The sequence below is a fragment of the Amphiprion ocellaris genome, chromosome 14 (genome assembly GCF_022539595.1).
Source record: "Amphiprion ocellaris isolate individual 3 ecotype Okinawa chromosome 14, ASM2253959v1, whole genome shotgun sequence".
In the NCBI taxonomy this organism is placed as follows: Eukaryota; Metazoa; Chordata; class Actinopteri; family Pomacentridae; genus Amphiprion; species Amphiprion ocellaris.
The window spans coordinates 32,520,941-32,546,701 of NC_072779.1; the positions used below are offsets into that span (position 1 = coordinate 32,520,941).

At 36.9% G+C, this 25,761-nt stretch overlaps 1 protein-coding gene across 3 annotated transcripts in view; it reads right to left on the bottom strand.

The window, feature by feature from the left end:
• Positions 1-24,788, bottom strand: part of si:dkeyp-23e4.3 (rho GTPase-activating protein 7) — a 153,494-nt gene extending 128,706 nt beyond the window's left edge. For 2 of the 3 annotated variants that reach the window (XM_035943950.2, XM_035943948.2), the window contains exon 1: positions 24,543-24,787. In XM_035943950.2, coding sequence (XP_035799843.2) covers positions 24,543-24,663 — 121 coding nt within the window. In that variant the 5' untranslated portion in view covers positions 24,664-24,787. Of the gene's footprint in view, positions 1-24,542 lie in introns of all 3 variants that reach the window. The other variant, XM_035943949.2, reaches the window with a different exon arrangement.
• Positions 24,789-25,761: the final 973 nt, after the last annotated feature.

Genomic DNA, 25,761 nt, shown 5'->3' on the forward strand with positions numbered 1-25,761 from the left:
TTGAAAGAAATTGTAATATTTGTATTTCTACCCCAAGCTCTTTATCACTGATAACATCATAAAAGAGGTGATGGAGGGATGGAGAGCAGCAACATCTGGAGGAAAAGAGTGGAAAAATGTCAACACAATGGAGGTTGACATTCTTTTATTGCTGTTCTGTGTAATATTCTTCTTTTTCAATCATCAAAATGTTCTAAATCTGTTCTAAAGTGAAAATAAACATATTTCAAACATGAAATCATTCTTGTGTGGACAAAAATATAATACAGATAAAATAACAGACAAAATAACATAAAAAGACATTGATTCTTATACAGGTCATTTTTGATCCACTTATGGAAGAGTGTAGGGTTCAATCACTGGAGCATCTAAGGATTAAACATCCATCGTCTGTTTTCATCTTCAGCTAGGCTCTTCTGTTAGCCGTCCACAAGATTTTGGTTTATCTTTGACTCTTCTCTTGACAGAATTGGTGAATTTCAACTAAACTTTCTGACTCAGATTTGTTTCTTCAGGCTCTTGATCTGGTTTAAGTCAGAACTTTGGAGAGACCAGTCTAAAACCTGGAAACGGCAAATTAGTTCAAATGGATGGTATCATGAACAAGAAGGTCTACCACATCTTGGTGCATCATGGGATCCCTTCTGGATTGAACCTGAGTGGTCGTGGGTTCATCCACCAAGAAGACAGTGACCCCAAGTAGACTTCAAAGCTGAGCAGAGATTATTGGACCAAGAAAAAAGAATCTGGAGTTCTGGAACTAATGGACCGGCCAAGTCAAAGTCCAGACCAGAATCCTATCAAACAGACCTGGGATTTATTGAACTCAAAAATAGATCGAACAAAAGTTTTATCCAAAGCAGCTCTCTGGGAACAGCTAGAAACTCTTTAGAACTCAGTAACAAAAGAGTCTGTGGAAAAGTTCATAAAACAACAGCAGCAAGAAGGCAGTCATTGAAAATATTAAGATTTTTGGTTAATACATGTGAATAAGGACTATTTAGTTGTTCATTGTGGTTATTTGCCTAATAAATAAATAACAACACAATTTCCAGTCTGAAACAAGCTTTGACAGATTTCTAAACTGTTTGTGTTTTGTCGGTTCGACAGATGGTCTAATAAATTTGTTAAGCACTTCACATGTTATCAGTGGCTGTATTTATTTATTATTTTAGAAATTATTCTTACAAATTTTAGTATTTTATTCTCATTTATTTAATTTCAAAAAATGGGTTTTGCTAGTTTTATCCTGTCCTGATGTTGTACTATACTTTTGTTGCTGCCTGATTGATAACATCACCAGCAATTTGATTAATTATATATTTATATATAAAAAAAGAATGATTTGATTATGTTTAATTTGATTTGAAACATGCGATATATTCCAAAATCTAACCATGTACAGGCCTACTGTTTTTGTTTCTAATTATTTATTGTCTTTTATGGTTTATTTGTCTTTTTTCCTCAATGAATGTTGCATGTTTTTCCTTTGTTATGTACATATAATTGTCATATTTTCATTAATGATTTGGTAGCATTGTCCCAACTGTAATACCAAAAAGGCAAATTAAATAGAAACAACTAAAATAATAAAAATAAAATTAATCGTTTCAGTTCCTTCGTGCTGTAAAATATCCATAATGTCCACGTTGCACTTTATTTAATATAAAGACTTTTTTCATTTCATTGAGGAGTTCAATAGGAACTTGGATTTATTTTGGAGAAGAACTACTGCCCTTAATAAAAAAGTTCACTTTTAGTTTACTTTTATCAAGTAGAAGTTTCAGTTTAACTTGACAGTTTTAACAAAAATCTTTGTTTCCTTTTTGTACTACAGTGCTTCATACAATCACACAGTTTGTCTGGATGAAATGAATATAAATAAAGCAGTCATTTTGCATTTTTGGAGGGAAATTAATGGTTTAGATTAAATGACTAATGGGTAAAACCAACATATAGACCCAAGTTGGTGAACAAAGTTGTATAGATGTGTAGAGGTTAAGGTTTAGAGTCCAAAAACTGAACCTAACTCACAACAAAAGAGAAGAAATGATGAATCTGTGTGATATAAATTGCTGCTGCAGCTGCTTTAATCTCTCAGAGTTGATGTTCTCCTCCATGAGCTGTTGAACTTTTTGTCCACCTGCAGAGAGTCGAAACTTTTCCTGTTTCATTAAAGTCTTGATCCGATAGCGCTGAAAGTGACACGTCGACTGTTGGGATGTTGGATGGCTGTGCACTCGGATAAGAACGTTGAGGATGTGGACTGTGAGGCAGCTGATGAGATTTTTGGTCAGAATCAACTGTCAGAATGATGGAAAGAGATGAGGGTCAAAAATCCCCTGTTGGACTTCAAACTTTTTCAAATAAAAATGCTTTAAAGTCGCTTCGACGAGACCAGCGGGACCCCAGCATCCAGGCTATTCAAAGGTTTCTCCAAGCAAAGTTTTAATAAGTTGCCAACAAATTTATTTCAACATTTATTTATTTACACTATTAAAAAATGGTGCAAATATGGGAGCAACGATGCCAGAAAAATACATAAAGAAACCACAGAATACTGTAATGAATGGTAAAAATCTTTTATAATAATGACGATTATACTTAATATGCTGATATTTTTAAATACAATAAAAAAAAACTAAGAAAATAACCGCAAGTATCTGTACAAATGCATATATTATTTCTAATTTAAATACAGTAAAAGTCTAACAGACTTTTGTTTTAGATGTTATTCTCAGTTTTGGTCTGTTTTTTTAAACTGTTAATATGTAAATGAACACTTTGTTTTCTGTGATTTTATTGGATATCTTCTGAAATTGAAAAGAAAAACACAAAAAGTCTAAAAAATGACAGTTTAAAAAAATTATTCACCAATTTCCAATTCTGAATAAACTCCTTTCTGTGATTCTGAAACAAGAATAAAACGTCAGGATTTGTAAATTAATGATGATGATGGAAGATTTTTTGACTTTTTTTTTTTTTTTAACAATTTTCTGACATTTTTTGTACACGTAACAACAAATTGATTAAATCACAAAATAATTGACAGAATTATTAAAAACTGAAATAAACACTAGTTGCAGCCGTAGCATCAAGTTGCTGCTGATTCCTACAAACACCTCAAATGTTCGCTGATCTTTACTTAAAAGCACAAAAATTAAAGAAAGTGAAGAATTTTGCAACTTGTATGTGTTATTTGCTAATGTCAGTTATTTTTTTACTCAAACACTCAGTAAAACTCATTGAAATTGGCAACAGAGTAAACAACCAGTGGAGAATCGAGCAAATACAACCAGCTATTTATGCGTATTACTTTTAAAAAGCTGTTTCATCAAAGAAAAATGTAAAAGAAAACAGTATTTTCGGAGCTTGTCAGGCAGCAGCAGCAGCAGCAGCAGCAGCAGCTACTAACTGGAAGTGAAGAGAAAATGAGGTCTGTTTAGGGGCAGCATTGTGCAAGACGACTTTCTTCCATCCGCCTCACCAACACAATGCTGCTGTCCTGCATTGTCCCGACCAATTTGCCGTCTGCGCCGTTATCGTGTGTCCTCCCACAAGATTGGAAGACTCACAAGAAATCAACATTTTTTTCCCCCTCTCCTCCCTTGGGTAGTGGAATGGAAATCTATTCAGCCACAAATGCACAAATGATGACTGCATCTGGGGAGTTTTCATAGATATGAAAATGAACATAACCCCCACATTCAGGTGGACACGCATGCTGGAGGCGGCTCTCCACCAGAAACAACGGAGCAGAAAATAACAAAAGACTCGGCACCCAAACACTGAGCGGACACGAAAACAACAACAACACGTGGAGCTGGGCCTTCGGCAGGTAGTCGAACAGAGACGCAGGAGACGTTATGAGGGATTAATTAAAACAACAAGACGAGCTAATCAGCTTACGGGGACGAGCGGCGCAGGTTGATTCGGTTTGACAGGTGGAATAAAAAGTTAGTGAATTTTTATTTCCCGGCGGCTGAAGAGCTGCCAGATCTGGTGGAGATGCTGTTTCAGCCTTCCACGGCCCAGAGGTTAGAGGAAAGAAAAACTGCATCAAACACGACTGTACAATCCAGAATAAACTATTTAACTGTCCAGGAATAATTAACACATTCAAGAAACTTGTGTTTAGGTTGTGTAGTTTAGTCTGTAGCGTGGGAGACAATATGGTGTATGAGGTAAACCTGTGCAGCAGCAGCTTTACAAATCATAGCATCAAAATGTTACATTTTCAACCTGTTCTGTCACAATTTCAACAAAAAGAAAGCCTCACTACTTTAGCTACTTTAGCTGTAGCGTCCAGGTCGATTGGTTGGTCTCATTTGACCAAATTCTCATCAGTCAAAAAATCTTCAGTTTCATTTTCATCAGGAGAAAAGCTCAACATTAACCCTCGTGTCGTCCTGTGGGTCAAAATTGACCCGTTTTAAAGTTTGGAAATGTGGAAAAAAATCTATATTTTCACAGTGAAACTTCTGATTTCCACGCTTTCAACATTTTAGGAAATCTTTAAACATTTTTTGGTGGAAAAAAAGAAATGTTAAAAATGTTTCTGAAGAACATTCACAAAAAAATCAACCAAAATCCAGCGGATTTCACTGGATTTTGGTTGATTTTTATGTGAATGTTCTTAAAGAAAATATTAGAAGTTTTACTGATATATATGGAATCCCTTTAGATATTTTTAGGATTTTTTTGGAAGATTTCTACAAATTTTTTGAAAACATTTGCAAGAATTTTCTTGCCAAATTTGGGGAATTTTTTAAAAATAAAACTTTAAAGGGAAACTTTTAAGGAATTATTGGAATTTTCTTCCTGAAAGTTTTTCGAAATTTTCAGAAATTTGGGGAATTTTTTAGATTTTTTGGATTTTTTTTCAGACAAGGAAATACATTTATTATATATATTATTATATATTATGTTTTTGGTGCCCATAAATGAGGACAACAGGAGGATTAATAGTCTTTCAGAGTTAATCCATTATCCATTATTTTTAGCAGCAGGAAGAATAGACCACTTGTGAACATCCCTATTTTTACACAACTTTGGATTGTTCCAACCTAGTAGAGGATGCTAGGTCTAATTCATTTAACATTTACTCAGCTTTTACTTAAAGTCTGCTACAAACTCATCATTGTGGCTGCTTTTTGTTCAAATTGATTGACAAATAAGACTCTGCCTTGAGTTTCTGGATAAAATAGCCAAATTCAAATGATTTAATAAGCTGGAAATGCAAGCGTTTAATGTTTATTCTTTTAAGCTAACAAAGCTAGCAGGTAGAATGTACTGGACTGTTTGAAGAGACGGTGCAACCAAGACCTTCTCAATGTCTTCAAACAATCTTGAGTTGTCCAACAGCTTGAAACTTCCCAACGTTAGGATCTGGGATGTCGCATCCAACAATATTTGTAACTTTTGGAACTTAAATGTTTTGAAATCACAACCACAACTGAGCACAATGCTATAAAAGCAATCATGGAATAACTGAATGTAAGCACAACTCATCGGATCTCGTCTCTCTACTGACCAAACATCGAGATTTTAGGTTTTTCTGGAACATTTTAGCCTTTAGATGTGATCATATTTTGAAAACTTGTTGGCACATCTTACAGTGTAATGTGTGATTTCCAGGTTTCTGTCACACCTCAAACTTTTGACTGTTTGGGCCTCAATGCTGCTGTTGTAATTCACCATAAACCAACTTTCCTTGTACACTACCATTCAAAAGTTTGGCATCACTCAGACCATTTCACGCTTCCCATGAAAATTCCCACTTTTACCCATGTGCTAACATAACTGCACAAGGGTTTTCTAATCATCAATTAGCCTTTCAACACCATTAGCTAACACAATGTAGCATTAGAACACAGGAGTGATGGTTGCTGGAAATGTTCCTCTGTACCCCTATAGAGATATTCCATTAAAAATCAGCTGTTTCCAGCTACAATAGTCATTTACCACATTAACAATGTCTACACTGGATTTATCATTCATTTAATGTTATCTTCATTTAAAAAAATGGCTTTTCTTTCAAAATTAAGGACATTTCTGACCCAAAACTTTTGAACAGTAGTGTAAATATCAAGCAAATTTGAAGTAAACTTTTGAAATGTTGCGCAGAAGTAATAAAATGGAAATGTGGTTAATTGCTTTGAAGCAAATAAACTGGGCTGCATTACATTGCCAGAAGATGGCGCTGTTGACAACAGACCAGACAAGAACCAGTTGTTTGCAACCAAGAAGAACTGCTAGAGACAAAAGCAAATTCTTAAGCTGGAAAAACTGGAAACTTCAACTCATCTTCCTTTAAAATGAAGTTGCAGAAATGTCCATCTGAGAGGAATCCAACTTAAACCAGTGACATTGGGATTAACTTCATTTGGATAAATTGAGGTTGTTCTGTCGAGTAAGTGCAACAAATCTCACTTTCTTTGTTCTCTGTGCATCTTACTTGAACACCAGAGGAAGTGAACTGGTGTTTAGGCAGGATGGGACTGAAGAGGATCCGATATATGAAGAAATAAAAAAGAAACGGAGGTGAAACTGCCTCAGGATGAAGAGCCGTGTGCTGCTTAACAAACAGACTCTGGAAGCTACAGGAATCATTTCAGATAAGTGCTTCCCCTCAGCGCTGCCCTGGTTCGCCACCACACCCTTCATATCTGGAAAATCTACTGCGAGGTGATGAGAAAAAGCAGCCATTTTGGGTCTCTGTGGCTCTCAGGTGGCCTCCTTGGAAGCAGCTAAAGCACATTTCCTCCAAGATAATAAAACCGACTCAATAAATACTGAGGAATATGGGACTCCGGCTTGTGCTGAAAACATGTTTCTCCTCTTTTCACTGAGTTTTCAAAGCCGAGTCTCTCGTGCTTTAATACAACAACAGCTGCTTTTTGTTGTGTTTCATTGTGGAGACAGACAGCAGTTTTTTAACCTCATCAATGTCGCTGACAAACACTGTGTGGATAAAATATGCAAACAATTTTTTTCTGAATCTCCACACCAAATTACTCAAATAAGCCTGAGAGAATTTGGGGAAATGTGGACAAGAGAATGCAGAGAAAATGCTTTATTTTGCCTTCTGTTGAAGTGTTAGAATTAAGCAAACACAAAGTGTGATACTGGGATATCTCAAAGGTTTAAACATGTGAAAAGGAGGAAAACAACATGGAGCCATGACTTCTAATTGTAGTTTGTCGATGAGTTTAGCTCAAAAGTTTATTTACTTTCAAAAGCTGAGGAAACTTTGATCAGGAGCTGCAGTGAAAAACATTTTTATTAACACATTTATTAGTTGTGAACTTTTGGTTACTTTAAGGTCGAACATCTCAATCAAATCTTTATATTTTTCTGTCTTATTTAGTTTCAGTTAGAGTGTGCAGGTATGTTTAAATGGACAGAATAAGGTAGATTTTCACATGTTTTCTTTTTATTATAGTAGCTCTTTAAGACTTTCAACGAACAGAATAAAAAGCTTTGGGAATACATTGCATACTTCAATTTTAATCCAACCACTGATTCAGGTTCTGGTTCAGGAATGTCGATCTTTGGTTAACAAGATAACATAGTAGTTTTAATTTTGCAGTTTCAGATTTAATATGCGTCCACTACTGTTGATTAAACCTGCTGCCATGTTCACTTGTAAGGTGCCCCCTGAATATTTTCCACTTTGTTCTTTGCTATTTTCACAGCAAAATTGTGGGATTTAAAGGTTTTCAAGAGATTTGTTACTGCCAGATTTTAGTAAATGGAAGTATTAACCTTCTGAACTCTGTGGACTCTGCTGCACCTCTACAGAAAGAAGTAGAGAGAACTCAGAAAAGTCTTTTGTGAAGTATAATAAGGTTATGATGGCATAAACCACATAAAAATATTTATTTACAAATGTGGAACTAACATGTACAACATGTTTTTCTAGTATTGTGGACACTGTAAAATAAATAAATACATTTAAAACTTGGGGATCTACATGCTTTATTTATTTTATTGCTTCATTTTAAAATGTCTTTCCATAGTTACTCTACTGTTCAAAAGTTTGAGGTCACTTAGAAATGTCCTTATTTTTGAAAGAAATCCATTTTTTTCAGTGAAAATAACATTAAATGAATGATAAATCCAGTGTAGACATTGTTAATGTGGTAAATGACTATTGTAGCTGGAAACAGCTGATTTTTAATGGAATATCTCCATAGGGGTACAGAGGAACATTTCCAGCAACCATCACTCCTGTGTTCTAATGCTACATTGTGTTAGCTAATGCTGTTGAAAGGCTCATTGATGATTAGAAAACCCTTGTGCAGTTATGTTAGCACATGAATAAAAGTCGGAGTTTTACTGGAAAACATGGAATTGTCTGGGTGACCCCAAACTTTTGAACAGTAGTGCATAATTAAAGAATTATAGAATTTGGTGCAAACTGTTTATTTTGGCATTTTTTTAAAAATGACACATGTAGAAAAAAGTGACTTTGATAAAATATCCCAATTTTGAACATAGATTTGGTTAGTTGTCTCAATGAAACCAGTTGAAAATCCGACGATTCCTTCTGTTTTCATGGTTATTGGCTCTGAAAAATGGTGCAAGTTTATCAGTTTTTAAAAAGATGACGTGCCTTATAAACCTGTCAGGAAGTTTTGGGGTTTAGAGGGTCAAACTAAGTCCAACTTCCAAATTCCAAAGCACAACTAGGAATCACAACCCCATCCCAATAATTCATAAATGAACAAGAGTTTAAACAGTGATTATGCAGTAAAACTGGACTTTGGAGCAACCTGCTGAGGAGTTTTGTGTTATTGTGACTGAAGCATTATGTAGATTTGACTTTTTTTATTTAAAGAGTCAGAATTTGCCAACAAAACACTTGCAGATGGAGCAGAACATTTGGCTTCATCTCAGGTTTCCAAACTGTCGTGGCTTGAGGGAGTAAAACGGTCAAAATAGCGTTTGTCCCGTCAGTTTCAATCCTGAATATTGTGGCCACTTTAGAACACCTAAAAATACATCAGTGCCAGATGGAAAGAGACGTCTGACATAAAAACCTTTTTGGCTCCGACTGCCGTCCTGCTATCGGCATCTATAAAGTATTTCTGCCTGTAAACTGCAGCTCATCAGGATGCAGGACTAACACAGAGGTCAGTTTTGTGTTCTGATGAAGGCAAATCGAGGCAGCAGCACAACCATTAACCCAAACACTCAATGTAATAAGCTTAACGACTGCGGTTCAGTCCAGGGGTCACAAGGTGCAATTATAAGTGAATTATGGCCTTTTGTTTGAGCTAATGTTCATTTAAAATACAGGCTAGAGGTCCCAAACTGACCACAATTTCATTTAGGGACGGATGTAACTTCATTTGGAAATCAGATTTCCCATTTATGATGTATTCGCTTTCACTTTTCAGTATTAGAGAAGCTGGTTAAGAAGTCTGAGAAGGTTTTGTTGTTTGTCTCATTGAATTAAACACTGTTACCTTGTGTGACCGTTTTAAAATGTGGATTTTAAAGGGAACAGATCGTCCTGGACAGAACTTTTGAAAGGTTGTTTTATGTCTTTGTGGTTATTTTGTGGTTGTTTTGTGTCTCTTAGTTGTGGTTTGTGTCTCTTTGCAGCTGTTTTGTGTCTTTTTGTGTTTGTTTTGTGTCTCTTAGTCATTATTTTGTGTCTGTGGTTGTTTTGTATCTCTTTGCTGTACTCTTGTGTCTTTTTGTTTTGTGTATCTTTATTGTTATTTTGTGTCTGTGGTTGTTTTGTGTCTCTTTGCAGCTGTTTTGTGTCTTTTTGTGGTTGTTTTGTGTCTCTTTGCGGTTGTTTGTTCAGTCTTTGTGATCGTTTGTTTCTCTTTGTGATTGTTTTGTGTCTCTTTGTAGCTGTTTTGTGTCTTTTTGTGGTTTTGTGTCTCTTTGCAGCTGTTTTGTGTCTTTTTGTGGTTGTTTTGTGTCTCTTTGCAGCTGTTGTATGTCTCTGTGGTTGTTTTGTGTCTCTTTGCAGCTGTTTTGTGTCTTTTTGTGGTTGTTTTGTGTCTCTTTGCGGTTGTTTGTTCAGTCTTTGTGATCGTTTGTTTCTCTTTGTGATTGTTTTGTGTCTCTTTGTAGCTGTTTTGTGTCTTTTTGTGGTTTTGTGTCTCTTTGCAGCTGTTTTGTGTATTTTTGTGGTTGTTTTGTGTCTCTTTGCAGCTGTTTTGTGTCTTTTTGTGGTTGTTTTGTGTCTCTTTGCAGCTGTTTTGTGTCTTTTTGTGGTTGTTTTGTGTCTCTTTGCAGCTGTTTTGTGTCTTTTTGTGGTTGTTTTGTGTCTCTTTGCAGCTGTTGTATGTCTCTGTGGTTGTTTTGTGTCTCTTTGCAGCTGTTTTGTGTCTTTTTGTGGTTGTTTTGTGTCTCTTTGCGGTTGTTTGTTCAGTCTTTGTGATCGTTTGTTTCTCTTTGTGATTGTTTTGTGTCTCTTTGTAGCTGTTTTGTGTCTTTTTGTGGTTTTGTGTCTCTTTGCAGCTGTTTTGTGTATTTTTGTGGTTGTTTTGTGTCTCTTTGCAGCTGTTTTGTGTCTTTTTGTGGTTGTTTTGTGTCTCTTTGCAGCTGTTTTGTGTCTTTTTGTGGTTGTTTTGTGTCTCTTTGCAGCTGTTTTGTGTCTTTTTGTGGTTGTTTTGTGTCTCTCTGCGGTTGTTTGTTTGTTCAGTCTTTGTGATTGTTTGTGTCTCTTTGCGGTTGTAAGTTTTCGGAGAGGTCTTCTTTTTCCTCGGAGACGTCCTCTGATCTTTGTGGAGGACGTCTCCCAGGACAACCATGACGCAGACCTGGATAAGTGACTAAAGATGGATAGTAAATAAATCTTTACTCTTTATGTGCAAACCAGAAGTCTCTTCAACCTGAAGGTTGTGTTTTTCCTTCGCTGCTCATCATTTATCCTCCAGATGTGTTTAAAGGCTGAAAACAGAAAGCTCTCTGCGATCGGCCCTGAATGTGCTCGATGTCGGTGAGTTCACAGGAAACTGAACCACTGTCTGACTCATCTGCAGCAGCTTCAGAGACTCATTTCCTCTTCAGCTTCAGAGTCGATCATTGGCGTCCTGAACAGGAAGACCTGCCTCCTTCTTATTCTCATCTTCTCTCCCCAGTCCCAGATTGCATCTTTCAGAAAGCAAACTATTTTTGATAAAAGCGATTTGGAGGGCCCCATAGGTTAAAATATTCATGAGGCATGAAGGAAAACATGCAGCTGGGGAACCTATCAGGAAATAAGACAATTTTCAAATATTCTCTTTGCTTTGCGTTGGAGTCGAGAAACCTGAAATCTGAATCCTTTTTTTCCACTTCACATCTGGAAAGGTGTTTTAACTGTAGATGCCTGAATAGTGAAAAGAAGTCACATACATTCAGCTCAGCTCTCCCTGGAGACTGTCATATGAATACAGCCAGAGTGACGGCAAACAGAAAGGAAACAGGAGGACAAACACAGGGAGAAAGAGCAAAGCCCAGAGAGGGAAAGGGAAAAAAGAGTTAAAGGGAAAGAAAGGAAGGAAGACATGTGTTCCCAGTGTTTAGGATGAGGTAATACTACAGATGAAATCCAGGCAGGAGTGACGACAGACATCCAGAGTGTATCTGAAGAGAGGCAAAGAGAGGGAGAAAGAACAGAAAAGCAGGAGAGAAGGAACCAAATGCACATTTACAGCATTCACACCACATTTTTGTCCATATATCTGCAATCTTTTGTTGACACTGAAGTGAATTTTTGGTGAAAACCAGCATCCAGGAGTCTCTGAATACAACTTTAACTAAACTGAAACAACTCAGAAGTTGAATGCCAAAAAGAAACTGTATGTTTGTACTGTTATAGAAATTTCTGTTTGTGAAGTGGACCAACCACGATTAAAGAAATTAAATAGAGGATGCTGGTAAAAAGCTGTGAAACGTGTGTTAATATATTATTTTACCACTAACAGCTGCACATTAAAGCTGTTAAACGCCATATATTTAAACATAATATTGTATTGAAGTGTATTTAGGTCTGACACTGTCCCATAATGCAGGAAATCAATTTAGTTTTTTGCCTAATTGAAGTGAAATTAATATTACTGATTGAATATTTTCTGTTGAATAAACCACTGTCAAACCTGTTTTATCAGCTGCAGTGCAAATGCAAACAAACATAAACAAAAACATATTTATGTGATTTCTACATCAGAGCTGAATACATGTTGGTTTCTATGGCAACATGATGCATGCAGTATGCGATACTGTAACTAGACGGCTTCATTCAGTGGTTTTAGCAACGTACAGATCAACAGGTTTGCAGACAAATCATTCTCATCCTCATCTAAGAATCTGTTTCGCTCATAAATAATCGTCAGGAAACAATTTCCTTAAAGGGAGACGCTTCTTACAACCGATTTAAATCCAAAGCGCTGAACAGAACCTGCTCTGGACCAAGTTAACATGGTGATGTAGCAGGTTAAAAGACCTTTGTGATCCTGCAGTGTTTCCTCTACATTCATTTAGGAGTGGCGGCCCACCATTCCTAAATCCTAGCCGCCGCTCCTTCAAATTTTTTTTTTTTTTTATTGTTGCAAATACACCACCGCTGCATGTCTCCACCTTCACAGCAGAGTCCTGCACTGTGTCAGGTACTCGTGAGTACTAAGGTAAACTACAGATAACTATCTTCTCAGTATCTACTCTTTGATACGTCGGTTAATACGACGTTAATTACTCACAAGAGTACGGCCTTGAAAGTGACGTCACGTTAAGCAACGAGGCAACAGGTCAGAGAGTCAGAGGAGTGACGTCTTGGAAAATAGAGCAGCGACTTACCAGAGAAAAGTTATTAGCTAAAGATAACTCATAATAGATTTTACAAGTTAAACAGACATTCTCTAAATATTGATGTCCAGCTAACGCTACGTAGCATATCAGTAGCTTCAGTTAATTGGTCCCGGTGCTAACTCAGTGTCGCTAATGTAAGTAAACTATTGATAGCATTAAGCTAATATCTACACTCCATGATGTAACTGCTGACTGCGTTTTCAGATGAGCTTGTTCAAATATATATATATATTTTTTAATTTTTATATTCAGCCTTTAAAAAGCCATCTTCAACTGGCCATTCAATAAATAGCTTGAACAAGGAAAATCTGCAGTCAAGTGTCATTTGTTTATGCCGCCATGGCTCCTGGAGAGCCTGCCGCTGCTGCCGAAAAAAATCCTAAAGGAAACACTACACTGACAACTCTGTTTAGGCTAAACATACCTGCTAACACACTAATCTCACTCCATAATACAACCCCCTCTGTTGTCTCTGACTGACGGTGAATGAAGCCTGAATATGTCGGCTTTTGTGGATCAATACGTCATGTATGAATGTCCACGCTGGTCGCTGCTTTACTCCATTACTTAATGGACAGAGTTTGGTGTGTAGTTTTGTCATTTTGCTGTAATAAATGCCGCTGCTGCGCTTCGGCCCTGAAGCTCTGTGGGAGAGTAAAGAGTGTTTATTTTGTTTTCCGTCTCCTGTGTTTAAACCCTGCAGTTCAGTCCATCACACGAGCTCTTCCTCACGTCCTTCTGCAGATGGTAACACACACACACACACACACACACACACACACACACACACACACACACACACACACACACACACACACACACACACATCCACATGCACACACACATCCACATGCACACACAGATTCATTTACCGCACAAGTTGCAAGACCACAACTGTATGTGAGTGTTTGAAAGCTGATGATAAAGTGTGTGTAAAATGTAAATACATATATTAAAATAAAGTAGTCACTCCTGATGTTACAGTTCTTGATGAATGCATGACAGTAGTGTATCCAACCAGTCAACCAAGCCAAGGATTTTTAAGAAAAACTAATTTGTTAAGTTGATCAAGGGACTTTCAGAATATTTATTGAAATGTGAGATGTTTAAATGTTTAAAACCTTTGTGTTACACTTTGTAAAGACAATTACTGACTAGTGAAGTCTCCTCTTGGATAGATAAACATCAGTCAGGGTTGCCGGTGCCCTCTTGCCTTTGTTTTTTAATAAAACATATGCATAATAGCAGTTGTGTTATAAAAAAGAAAGAAAATGTTCTATTTCATTCTTGTGCCTTCAAAATATCTAGTGCATCAGGCCCCTGTTGGTTAGTTTTGCTTGACGGGCCACTCTTGGTAAAATATGATAAGGTAAGATATGTATATACCTGTGTACTATATAAGTACATGTATAAATTTAAAGTATTAGAAAGTAGAGAAAAATAGAAAAATCACTTTATTTAAATGGATGAAATGACATTTTTTTTAAAACTATTTAAAAATGCATATTTTCAGTTATATATATATATATACATTTAAAAAAAAAAACCTTTAAAGAAAACTTTCTATTTAATTTCTGTTTCCTCCAAATGTTCAGAATGACTGGGCTCTTGTTGGTAGGTTTAGTGTGATGGTCCACTCTTGGTGAAGTAGATGTATATGTGTGTTTGTAAATTATTCATACATAAATATAAATAAAGCAGCTATTCCTGATGCTACAGTTCTTGATCCGTGCATGGCATTGATGCATGCAACCAAGTTTCCAAATCAAAGACTTGAGTTACACTTAGTACCAATTCACAGTTTCATTGCAGGCTATGGAGGCTACCAGTTGGATAGATAGACATTGGTCAAGGTTTGTTGTATTAATTAAAACAATGCATATTTACAGTTATAGTTTTACAGTTTTGGAAAAAGACCCTAAAAGAAAATGTCCCCACTTGCTGTATGCTGGAGAAACATATTTCAGCAGCTGAGATGCCAAACCTACAGTAAACTAACACACAAATAATCATCTCATTGAATTTTCCTCAGTTAAACGGCAGTATTCAATCTTAATATGACAAAATGTCTATTTTTTCTTTTTAAGTTAAATTGAGGACATTTACATGAGAAAAACATAAAAAATTTGCTCCAAGTAATAAGAATGAATGAATGAATGAATAATTTTATAACATAAAAAACTGTCATCATTAGTTGAGTTATATTATATATTTTTATGTTTAAATAATCTTGTGAAAAATGTCAGTCACTGTAATGTTAAGTAAAGACTTTACATAAAAATATTGTGTATTTGAAGGTATGTTTACCTACAAAATTATCAAATTTAATATTGAAAAAAATGTTATTGAAATGTTATTAAACACCTGTGATTTTTGTTTCCTCAAAATAAGCAGGAACACTGGTCCCCTGTTGGTTGGTTTAGCTTGTCGGTCCACTGTTGGTATGTAAACATGTATGCCTGTGTGTGTATATGTACGAGTTTGTCCTACACAGGTTTCCATCCCTTTTTACATTTTTTTCCCTGGGACTGGTCTGGCCCGGTTCTGATCGCTGCAGAACAACAACCAGCCTTCTTCTTCCCGTTGATTCTCAGCATCACATTTGGCTCGCGGCCTCGGTTCGTCTCCGTTCTCATTTTCAGTTTTAATCATCTTTATCCTCGAGAACCACTTCATTATGCAGGGCTGTTTAACTGTAAAATCACTGTATAATTTGCTGTCTGTTCATGCAAATGGCTTCATCTGAACGAAAAATGCAGCAACACAAAACTGTGCTTTTTTGTTTCTTTCTTTCCTCTTCTAATTATTTTCTAAATTTATTTTATTCCTGCAGAACCAAAACCCCGCCGGTGGTGGAAGCATCCAAACAGCCAAATGACATTAAAACAAAACTATTAAAAGAGTTGTTGTGGTAATCCATCAAAGTAAAAGCGAACAAAATTTCCCGTTTTTGGCCTGGAATCTTGGTTTTGTTGCCCACAGAGCAACCACACTAAACACAAGCAGAAAAATCCCTGAACATCTGTTAAATACCACATGCAAACAATTAAACTTGATTACTGCAGAAAATTATGACACATTTCAAACTTCACAAGCTCTTTTCTCTGCTGCCACGATGCCAATTCCACTTGCCAAGTACAAAGGTTAACGGCACTTTTCTGCAGATTTTATTTGAATTTCTACAGGAGTAACAATCGTACGTTCATTTTTTCACAACTCTGCTGTGAAGACCTGCAGTTCAGTGGCCTTATAAAACCTGAACAAAGACCTCCTGCCACATTAAAGTCTCCAGTTCAGTCTTTTTCCCTGCTGAAAACCTGCAACATGACTTCAGAAACATCCCCTTTAAGTCTGTAAAAATCCTCATGAATCTGGGTTTAATCACAATGTCCTTTTAGACTCTTTAACTTCATCTGAGCAGCAACTCAATCAAAACACCACAGAATGTTTTTGCTCTTCCAAGATCTAAACTGTTTCCATTATATTTGATTTTATACTCTTTGTAGTTATCTTTGTGCCTTATTGGTTACTTTGTGTCTATTTGTGGTTATTTTGTGTCTATTTGTGGTTATTTTGTGTATATTTGTGGTTGTTTTGTGTCTCTTAATGGTGGTTTTGTGTCTCTTTGTGGTTGTTTTGTGTCTCTTTGTGATTTTGTATCTACTTGTGGATGTTTCGTTCCTCTTTGTGGTTCTTTTGTGTCTCTTTACAGTACTTTTGTTTCTCTTTGTGGCTATTTTGTGTCTCTGCTGAAATTTTGTGTCTCTTTTTGGTTGTTTTGAGTCTCTGTGGCTGTTTTGTGAATATTTGTGGTTGTTTTGTGTTTATGTAGTTGTTTTATGTCTCTTTGTGATTGTTTTGTGTCTCTTTGTGGCTGTTTTGTGCCTCTTTGCGGTTGTTTTGTGCCTCTTTGTGGTTGTTTTGTGCCTCTTTGTGGTTGTTTTGTGTCTGCAGTTGTTTTGTGTCTCTTTGTGATTGTTTTGTGTCTCTTTGTGATTATTTTGTGTCTTTGTGGCTCATTTGTGTTTCGTTGTGGTTGTTTTGTGTCTCTGCAGTTGTTTTGTGTCTCTGCAGTTGTTTTGTGCCTCTTTGTGGTCGTTTTGTGTCTCTTTGTGGTCGTTTTGTGTCTCTTTGTGATTGTTTTGTGTCTCATTTTGATTGTTTTGTGCCTCTTTGCGGTTGTTTTGTGCCTCTTTGTGGTTGTTTTGTGTCTCTGTGATTATTTTGTGTCTTTGTGGCTCATTTGTGTTTCGTTGTGGTTGTTTTGTGTCTCTGCAGTTGTTTTGTGTATCTTTGTAGTTGTTTTGTGTCTCTTTAAATTTTTACTCTTATATTTTGTTTTATACACATTTAAAGATTTTTCATTTTTTGGGATCTACACTTAGAATTAAAAAAAAAAAAAGCAGCTTAAATGATAAAATCCACTGTAGAATAACGGGAAAATGATCTCATAACCCTTAAAATGGCTTCCCAGGTAAGACAGGTTTGTTGTTTAAGTGTGGCATTGCAAAAAGTAACAGGTCTGACAACATCTGGAAGCCTCTCAGCTCGATAAGAAACAAACCAAGGATAAACTAAACCCAAAAATCAGAACGTTAGCTTTCTAATCGTTGCATTTGTTGGGTTTCTCTCTGTAATGTATGATTGCAAGGTCTTGACTTTAGCACGTGAAGTGACCCGAGTTGCCTTGTGTTATAGATTATATACATAAAACTGAATTAAATTGATGTTATTGGAATGTTGTCCGGCCTAATCTCTGCATAAATTCCAATTTGTGGCATCCGGCGGTGAGTTTCTGGACACCGTCACGCTGTCATATCGCTGAGGAAAAAGTTGCGACAAAGTTTACAGAATGCATCTGGCACTCGTTGTGTTTGGACGAATGCCGCCCGCGAGCTTTGAATGGAAGGCCATATTTGGGCTGTGAGTTATGACAACTTTTTCAGGGAGGTGTAAATATTAGGACGGCTGAGACGCTCCCGAGGCGGAGAAGCTTTAGAGACAATGAGCGATGAAAGAAATGTTGGAGGACAAAGCGAGAGACAGAATCGAGGACTGGAGCAGTGATTCTCAGGAGTTGTGTTCAAACCAAACGCCTCCAGAGAGCAACAAATCCGGTTCAGTTCACCAACAGTTCGGCTGTGAAAAAGAGGAAAACAACAACGACGTCCAGCAAACAGCTTCAACAGATCCGACTGGGTCACTTCTGTTCTGACAGAATTTACAGAAACACTTTGGTTTTTATGACGAGACGGAAGATGTTTTATGTCAACAACAAACAACCCTGCTGTTTCGTGCTTTAAAGGTGGGGTTTTCCAGGCTTAAATATCTACCTGAAAAGAATAATAAATAAAATTTAACTTAAAATGATTAATTGACTCTTATCTTATTGCAGTTTAAGAATAAATTTAGTAAATAGGACCTATTGAAGTTTCTTCCCCAACAAGACGAATTTTGTGTTTTCTCAGTTTAAATAATTCTTGAAATGAATTATAAAGAACTTAAAGAGACTGACTACTCATGTCAATATATCTTTTAACGCATATTTAAAATTTTACCACAGATTTTAAGATTTTTTTTTTTACTAATTTCACTTAATTCTTTAGTTCCAATCTATTAGCAAGTCAGTTTCTCTCAAACAATGAACCTCTCTGTCAGTAATTTCTCCTTTTTTATAAAGCAAAAAGTTGCAACAACAAACAACATTGCTTTTAGTTAATTTTTGTTTATTTTTAACAAATCACCTACATTGTGTTTATTTCTAAACAAGTCAAATTTAGATTTTTCCCAGTGCAAATATTTACCTTAAATGATTAATAAAGGGACTGATAAATCTACTCATTCTAACTTTAAATTCTGCAATAAAATCAAATTTTGTTTTTGATAAATTTGATTTAAATGCAGAGTTTACTATAATTACTAAAACTTATTTATAATCTAATTTAAAAAAATTAATAAGACACATTTTCAGTTTTCCCAGTGTAAATACTTACCTTTAACAAATAATGATGTACTAAAAAAATCTGGTAAATCTAGCCAGTATAACTAAATTCATATTCGAAAAAGTTTGGATTTTACTGCAGACTTTACGAACAAATTTACTATTTTATTTCCAATCCATCAGTGAGTCTGTTTCATTCAAATAAACTTCTCTGTTGCTGATTACTAAAAAACTGAAGCAACAACAAAAAATTTTGCTGTGAGATAATTTTAAATAAACTTTTCATAACTCTGCATTGTTTTTTTTTATCAGTTAAGACAAATTTTGACTTTTCCCGATATATCAAATATCAAGTAAATGTATTATTTATAGTATTGTATGATTCATTGCAGTCTGCAAGGAAACATTTTGCGTATTAAACTTCACATCTCATTGCTGGTAAGTCACGTTAAATAAACTTTCAATAAATCTACATGTATGTCGGGTTGTTTTTGCTGGATTTGACAGGTGCTTCAGCCAATGACACGGGTTTCACTGCATCTCCAGTTGATTTTCGTACATTTCCAAAAGCTGTGCATGAAAACCATTGACCTCCTGGAAGGAGTTGAATGTAAAACCACTGATGTGACTCTTTGAAAATAACTCCCTTCAGCTGTTTTTCTCTCGGCTGCGAGTAAACGTCGCATATCGGCGTTACATAATCGACCTCGGCCAATCGGTGAGCCCGACAGGTACGACGTCACGTGTTGGTTTAAGCCAAACACACACATGCTGATGTAAGTGAACACACAGCTGGAACCAGGTATCAGTGACAAAGCAGAAGCAGCTGTCAGAATGAAAACATTCCCACCAACAGGCCGGGAGAGAATCGCTGGTTTTTCTCCTCGAGCTTTAAGAAGTTAGAGTCTGGACGTTAACACAGTGCTGAGGGATTATTCACCTTCCAGCCTGTCAGTTTATCGCTGCGCTTCATTTAAAGCCCTGCAGGTAGCTGTTTTGAATATTGCAGCATCGTGACTAAAAGCTTTTGAGCCAAAAAACCTGCAGCCTGCAGATCAGTGACACGTCAATCTTTACATACAGTTTAAGTTTGCCGCTTCTCCTGTGATACATGAGGTTAAGTTACAGTTTTTTTTTTTAAATCCTTGTGAGTTTGTGTGACTTTATCAGCCACGCAGACTTCTACAGATTTGAAATCTGGCACAAAACATCTTCATTAGCTTCAATCTTTTTTCCAAATAAGCGTCATTCTCTCCGTGAATCATTTCAAACACCTTGAGTCACGACGGCCATGCTTACGGGAAATGCACCAAATGAAATATACTGTAATCCGTGAGTCAGTCTGTTTGGATTTGGTTAAACTGAGGATTACATAAAAGAGTAAAACACGCTGACTATCTGTCAGACAGTAGTTAAGGTGCAGCAGCTTGGATGTGCCAATCAGAAGGAAATAAAATACAGCAGAGGAACATTTCCAGCAACCATCACTCCTGTGTTCTAATGCTACATTGTGTTAGCTAATGGTGTTGAAAGGCTCATTGATGATTAGAAAACCCTTGTGCAGTTATGTTAGGACATGGATAAAAGTGGGAGTTTTCATGGAAAACATGAAATTGTCTGGGTGACCCCAAACTTTTCAACGGTAGTGTAGGAGTTTTGATCTTTTTTAAAATTTACTTTCTCCACCATTTCTAATTTCATTACTGCAGCAGACAGACACATGACATTTTTGGAGCTGAAAAACACATTTGAACTCTGGTAAACACTGCAATCAAATCCGTTTTACATCCACTCCAGGTGTCACAATCTAAAGACTTAAAAAAAAATTGTGAAAATACAATTATGTCATTTCATGTCAAAAAACGTATTTTCTTTTTAAAAAAAAATTAAAATGAGCTTGTGTGATTTTGTTGTGTAATGCTATTTCAGATTACACAAGTCAATTTACAGTCTGTTTTTATCATTTCATTCACATTTTCGTGCATTTAAAAAATATAGCTAAAAATCATGAAATGAAAATGAAAAATTCTGTGAAACTACAGATTCAACAGCGTAGCAACGTTAAGTTAACAAGCTGCTTGGCTTGGCAATTAAAAACAAAACATAAAATGTAAAATATAAAATTACACCATGACCTCCAACATTTACCTCCAACGTTTTGCATCTTATACCCCACAAAGAGATTCAAAACAGCCAAAACTAGAAAAGCATTCAGACAGCGCAGTACTCCGCCAAGGCTGCTCATTCCTTGTATCATTTCCAAAGGATAAGTCCCGAGAAGTCCGCAGTGGTGGATTTGTAGTAGGATCGCAATCATGTGATCGTCAGCAGGCAGCTGATGTAGTGTTCACTTGTTGTCATGGTTACAGTGGCGCCATGCCGCTATCTGGCGATGATCCAGAAATATTTAACAATCTGTGGATCCAGACTATAAGCCGCATCACTGCCAAAACCTAATCACTTGGTCCTTGTGTCATTTCTGACCTTCCCTGAAAATTTCATCCAAATCTGTTTGTCCATTTCTGAGTAATGTTGCTAACAGACAGACAAACAGACGGACAAACATAAGCCAATCATCACATAACCCAGCTGTGGCTTCTCAGATTGGCAATTAAATATATAATGCTGTGGAGAATATAACATTACACAGCGTTTTGCACCTCCTACCCCAGCAAGAGATGCAAAACAGCCAAAACAATGCAGAAAATGACCAAATGGGGACACAAAATGGCCACAAAAACAGTCAAGATAATAAAAAATGGACTCAATGAGAACCCAAACAACTGTGAAGCTGCCAAATGACCAGAAAGACCCACAGAACAACTAGAAGTAGACACAAAAATTGTGTTACTTGGCAAACAAAATGACTACAAATGTCATGTTTTGTGTTTGTTTCAGTGCCGTGGTCTTTCTCCAAATAATTACAGGTCTGTTGTTTCATAATCTGTGCAGCAGAAAACATGGTTCAGCCTGAAATTTTCCATTTTATCTGCTATTTTTAGGTCCTTCACTTCACACATTCTGCTTTACATTCATACAGTTTCCACCGGAGACTTGAGGTGAAGAGTCGTGTTCCAGGTCACCTTGACATTTTCTCAGCCTGTTCAGTGAATTAACCTTCCAGTCACACCTCGAACTAACCTCCAGCAAAACAAAACAGCTTCAGCCTAACCGCATGTAATTCCACTCAGGCAGCTGTGTGTTCTCACTGATCTATTAAGAGCTGCTCTGAGCTAATGGTGATCAAACACTGCCAGACTCCCGCTGAGGAGATTCAGCGACATGAAACCCTTCAGACAGTGTGGACGACATGCTGGGATTCCTGGAACTCTGAAACACTGAATATTCCTTTCAGCTCTCAGAGTATCGATACATGAGTCAGCCTCACGGAGCACAGCAACATCAGAGAAGCTCAATGAGACATGAAACCACAATCAGTCACAGCAGCCCTCGCGTATTAGTGGTTTTGTGGTGGTGTTCTGTAAATATATGATGGACATGTGGTGAACGCGTCGTATTAGCAGCTTTTGAAATTGAAATGTGAGGTATTTAAGGCCAACATTTAACTGATTATCCTGCAAAATGAAAACATATAAGTTCATTGTGTCCAGAAACTACAAAACCGTGCTAAAGAGTCATGCTGATAAACCGGCTCTCAACAAGACAAGGATACTATACTCTGAAACTGTATTTTTAATCTCAGATAGCTGCTCAGTGTTGAGGAGGCCTCACTGCTTTATATTTACAGAGTTACACGTGATTTTCTCTCTTTACTCTATTAACTTCAACCCTCTGAACTGCAAAGCCACTGGAGGATGTGAAAGACATATTACCTTTAAAGAAATCACCAGCCATACACCATTTATCAACAGCAAAGCTAAACCATTACAGTGTGAAATACAGTTTTAAAGTAACTCAAAGACCACACAGTCATTCGCCAGTGCCAGACACTGCAAATTTTAAAGACAGCGATCCAGAACCGTACCAAACTTTAACCTTCGTTTTTACCAGGGATGCAAATTTTAAGCAATTTACTCAACAAATAATTTGTGGCATTATCACTCAAAAATCAATCGATTACACGAACTGAGGGCAAACATCTCCTATAGCTGTTTTTAAGACTTGACACTTGACATATTCCACTTATACAGCTTGGTTACATATTCAATTGAGTTTTAGCTGCACGTCCTATGTCTCATTTTGAACATGTTGGTATTAACTGTCACAAAAGTCTTTGTCATGGTGCCCCTTTGCCATATAATCTCCCACAATGACATCATCAACAACAAGTTTTTGTCATGGTGCCCCTTTGCCATTTAAACTACCACAATTATATCATTAACAACCATGGGAGTCTTTGTCATGGTGCCCCTTTGAGATTTAAACTCCCACAATGAGATCACTAACAACGAAAGGCTTTGTCATGGTGCCCCTTTGACATTTAAACTCCTGCAATGAGATCATTAACAACCATGGAAGTCTTTGTCATGGTGCCCCTTTGAGATTTAAACTCCCACAATGAGATCACTAACAACAACAAAAGGCTTTGTCATGGTGCCCCTTTGACATTTAAACTCCTGCAATGCTCTCTGATTGTTGACATGTAACTCCCCATAGCCCAAGTGACGTCTCCTCTGGTCGCTACAGTATTAAACAGAATGAGGCTTCAACTGATGGAGCAAGCAGGTACTGCAGCTGATCTACAATATATTCTATGACATACATGTCCTTCATCTTCTGCCTTATGGGCCAAAAGTAGGTTTAGAGTTGTTTCAATACTTGTTTCATGTTTTAGATTTAATTTATCCAAACCATAATTCCAAACCAGTATTCCATATTCCTTATTATTCACATGTTGGAGATGTTATTAAGCTATTTCTTCCAATTTTGCTTTAGATTTTTATGGATTTTTACCTTCTTTTTTTTTTACAGGGATTTTACAGTGAAATTAAATCAAGAGCAAAGAAAGTAAATATTAAAGCAGTATTGGAAGTGCAAAAATGCCGAGCAGGTGCACACATAATGGTAAGGAGCCTTTAACACTCCCCCACTTTTCCGCCAGGCAATTTATCGCATAAGGAATAAATGTTATAAAAAAATGAAAAGTTCATACCTACTAAGTGTGAGCCTACTTCTGGTCCAAACTGTACATTTTAATCAGTTAAATTATTAACCGAATTTTTAAAAAAATGATTAATCATTACCATTGCTAATCTTTACTGAAATTTGACCTGGTAGTTTTTTCGTAAATATAACTTAAGAACAGGCAAATAATGCAGAAAATTAAAGTTGCAGTGATGAGTTACAAAGCACATCAATGGAGCAGGTTAAAAACAGTTGACAGTTAAACTTAGGGCATTATTTGTAGCAAAATTTTACTGTAAATCAAATGCAAACCCTGAGTTTCACAATCCTCTGCACGACTTTTTTGCAAGAAATTCTTAAAAAGCAAAAGGAAATGATGCCTTTCAAAGACCTGATTTAACAGTTTGGCACCATCTCACCTTTCAATTTTGTCAACATAACACCAGAAACAGTAACAAAACTTCACCAACTTTAGCTCCAGTGTTTAAATCAGAGTAGTATTTTAAGTTTACATTGCTCCTCGTCCAAGTTTCATGATGATGCAGAGCTAAAGATAAGAAATAAAGTTTATATCGAGTGCTTCAATCACATCTTGAATCGCTAATATCAACATGTTGCTGAGTTGCAGAGACTGACACTTTGCTGCATCCTCGTACAAACTCTCGTTCCCAGCAGAATAACGTGTCGTATCCCGACTCACCCCACAGCCGTCGCTCCCTCACACTCCTCCAGAAGACATCCCAAGCCTTGTTGGTGGAGTCTTTAACGTGCTCGCTGAAGGATCTCCGCAGAGGAGTTTTCACCTCCGGGCTCTGAGCCATATTCCACACGTTCAACGGTTACATATTCCCACTGAGATGAAAACCCTGCTCTTCTGGACACTTTCTAAGCCATGTGGGTGACGTTTGCTCTGTCACGGCTCGTGCAGAGGGTGAGCTTGACTTCAGAGTTCAGCAAAGCGAGGAAGGAGGAGGAGGAAGAAGAAGAGGAGGCAGGGGGGCTGACACTTGATGCAAAAAGTCTGCATGCAATTTGTGAAACACCCCTGTGCTTTCCCTCCCTGCAGCTCAGAAAGCTCCGGCTGAGTCTATCTTTGCGAGGACCGGCTTGAGTTTTGAACCTTGGGAAAGAACCATTTTGGAGATGTATTATGTCACCGCAATAACACAAGTACAAATGTGTGTTTGAGCGACGACCGACAAAGAAAATGTGTGTTTATGCTGATGAATAAACTGTTCTGGAGTGTGAGCATCCATGTGTGTGTGTGTGTGTGTGTGTGTGTTTTCAGGAGTGTGAAGCAGAGTGAGTGTATTTATCTTTATGTGTTTGTGTGGGATGTTTAAGGATTTGGTAGGCTGAAGAGAGGAAATGACATCTAACCTGCAGCACACACACACACACACACACACACACACACACACACACACACACACACACACACACACACACACACACACACACACACACACACACACTAATGGAAACAGACACGCTCGCATTATAAACACTGCACAGCCACACAAATACGGCAAAATTGATTACTAGGCCTCTGCACAGAAAAAAAAACGTCTACGACACTCTTGAACATGACACAGAGAAACTGCTGCACTATTAATCGAATATTGATCTCCCTTCTGGCAACTAAATAAACATGACCGACCGCAATATCGACGTTTAAAACACTTGAAAACTTCACTGCATCAAATCAAGTGCTTCCTAAACCAACAGTCAGCTCCAGCAGAGGCCAGATTTTCAATTACAAATCTTTAAAAATGGGAATAAGTGCACAATTTTCCTCTAAGTTTCGTATTTAAGTTCCTGTAAGTGTACGGCTGTATCCATGTTTCCTACTAAAAATACAGTCTTTGGTCAATATTTTACCAGCAACAACAGTGGAGTTTGATATGTGGCAAGCATGG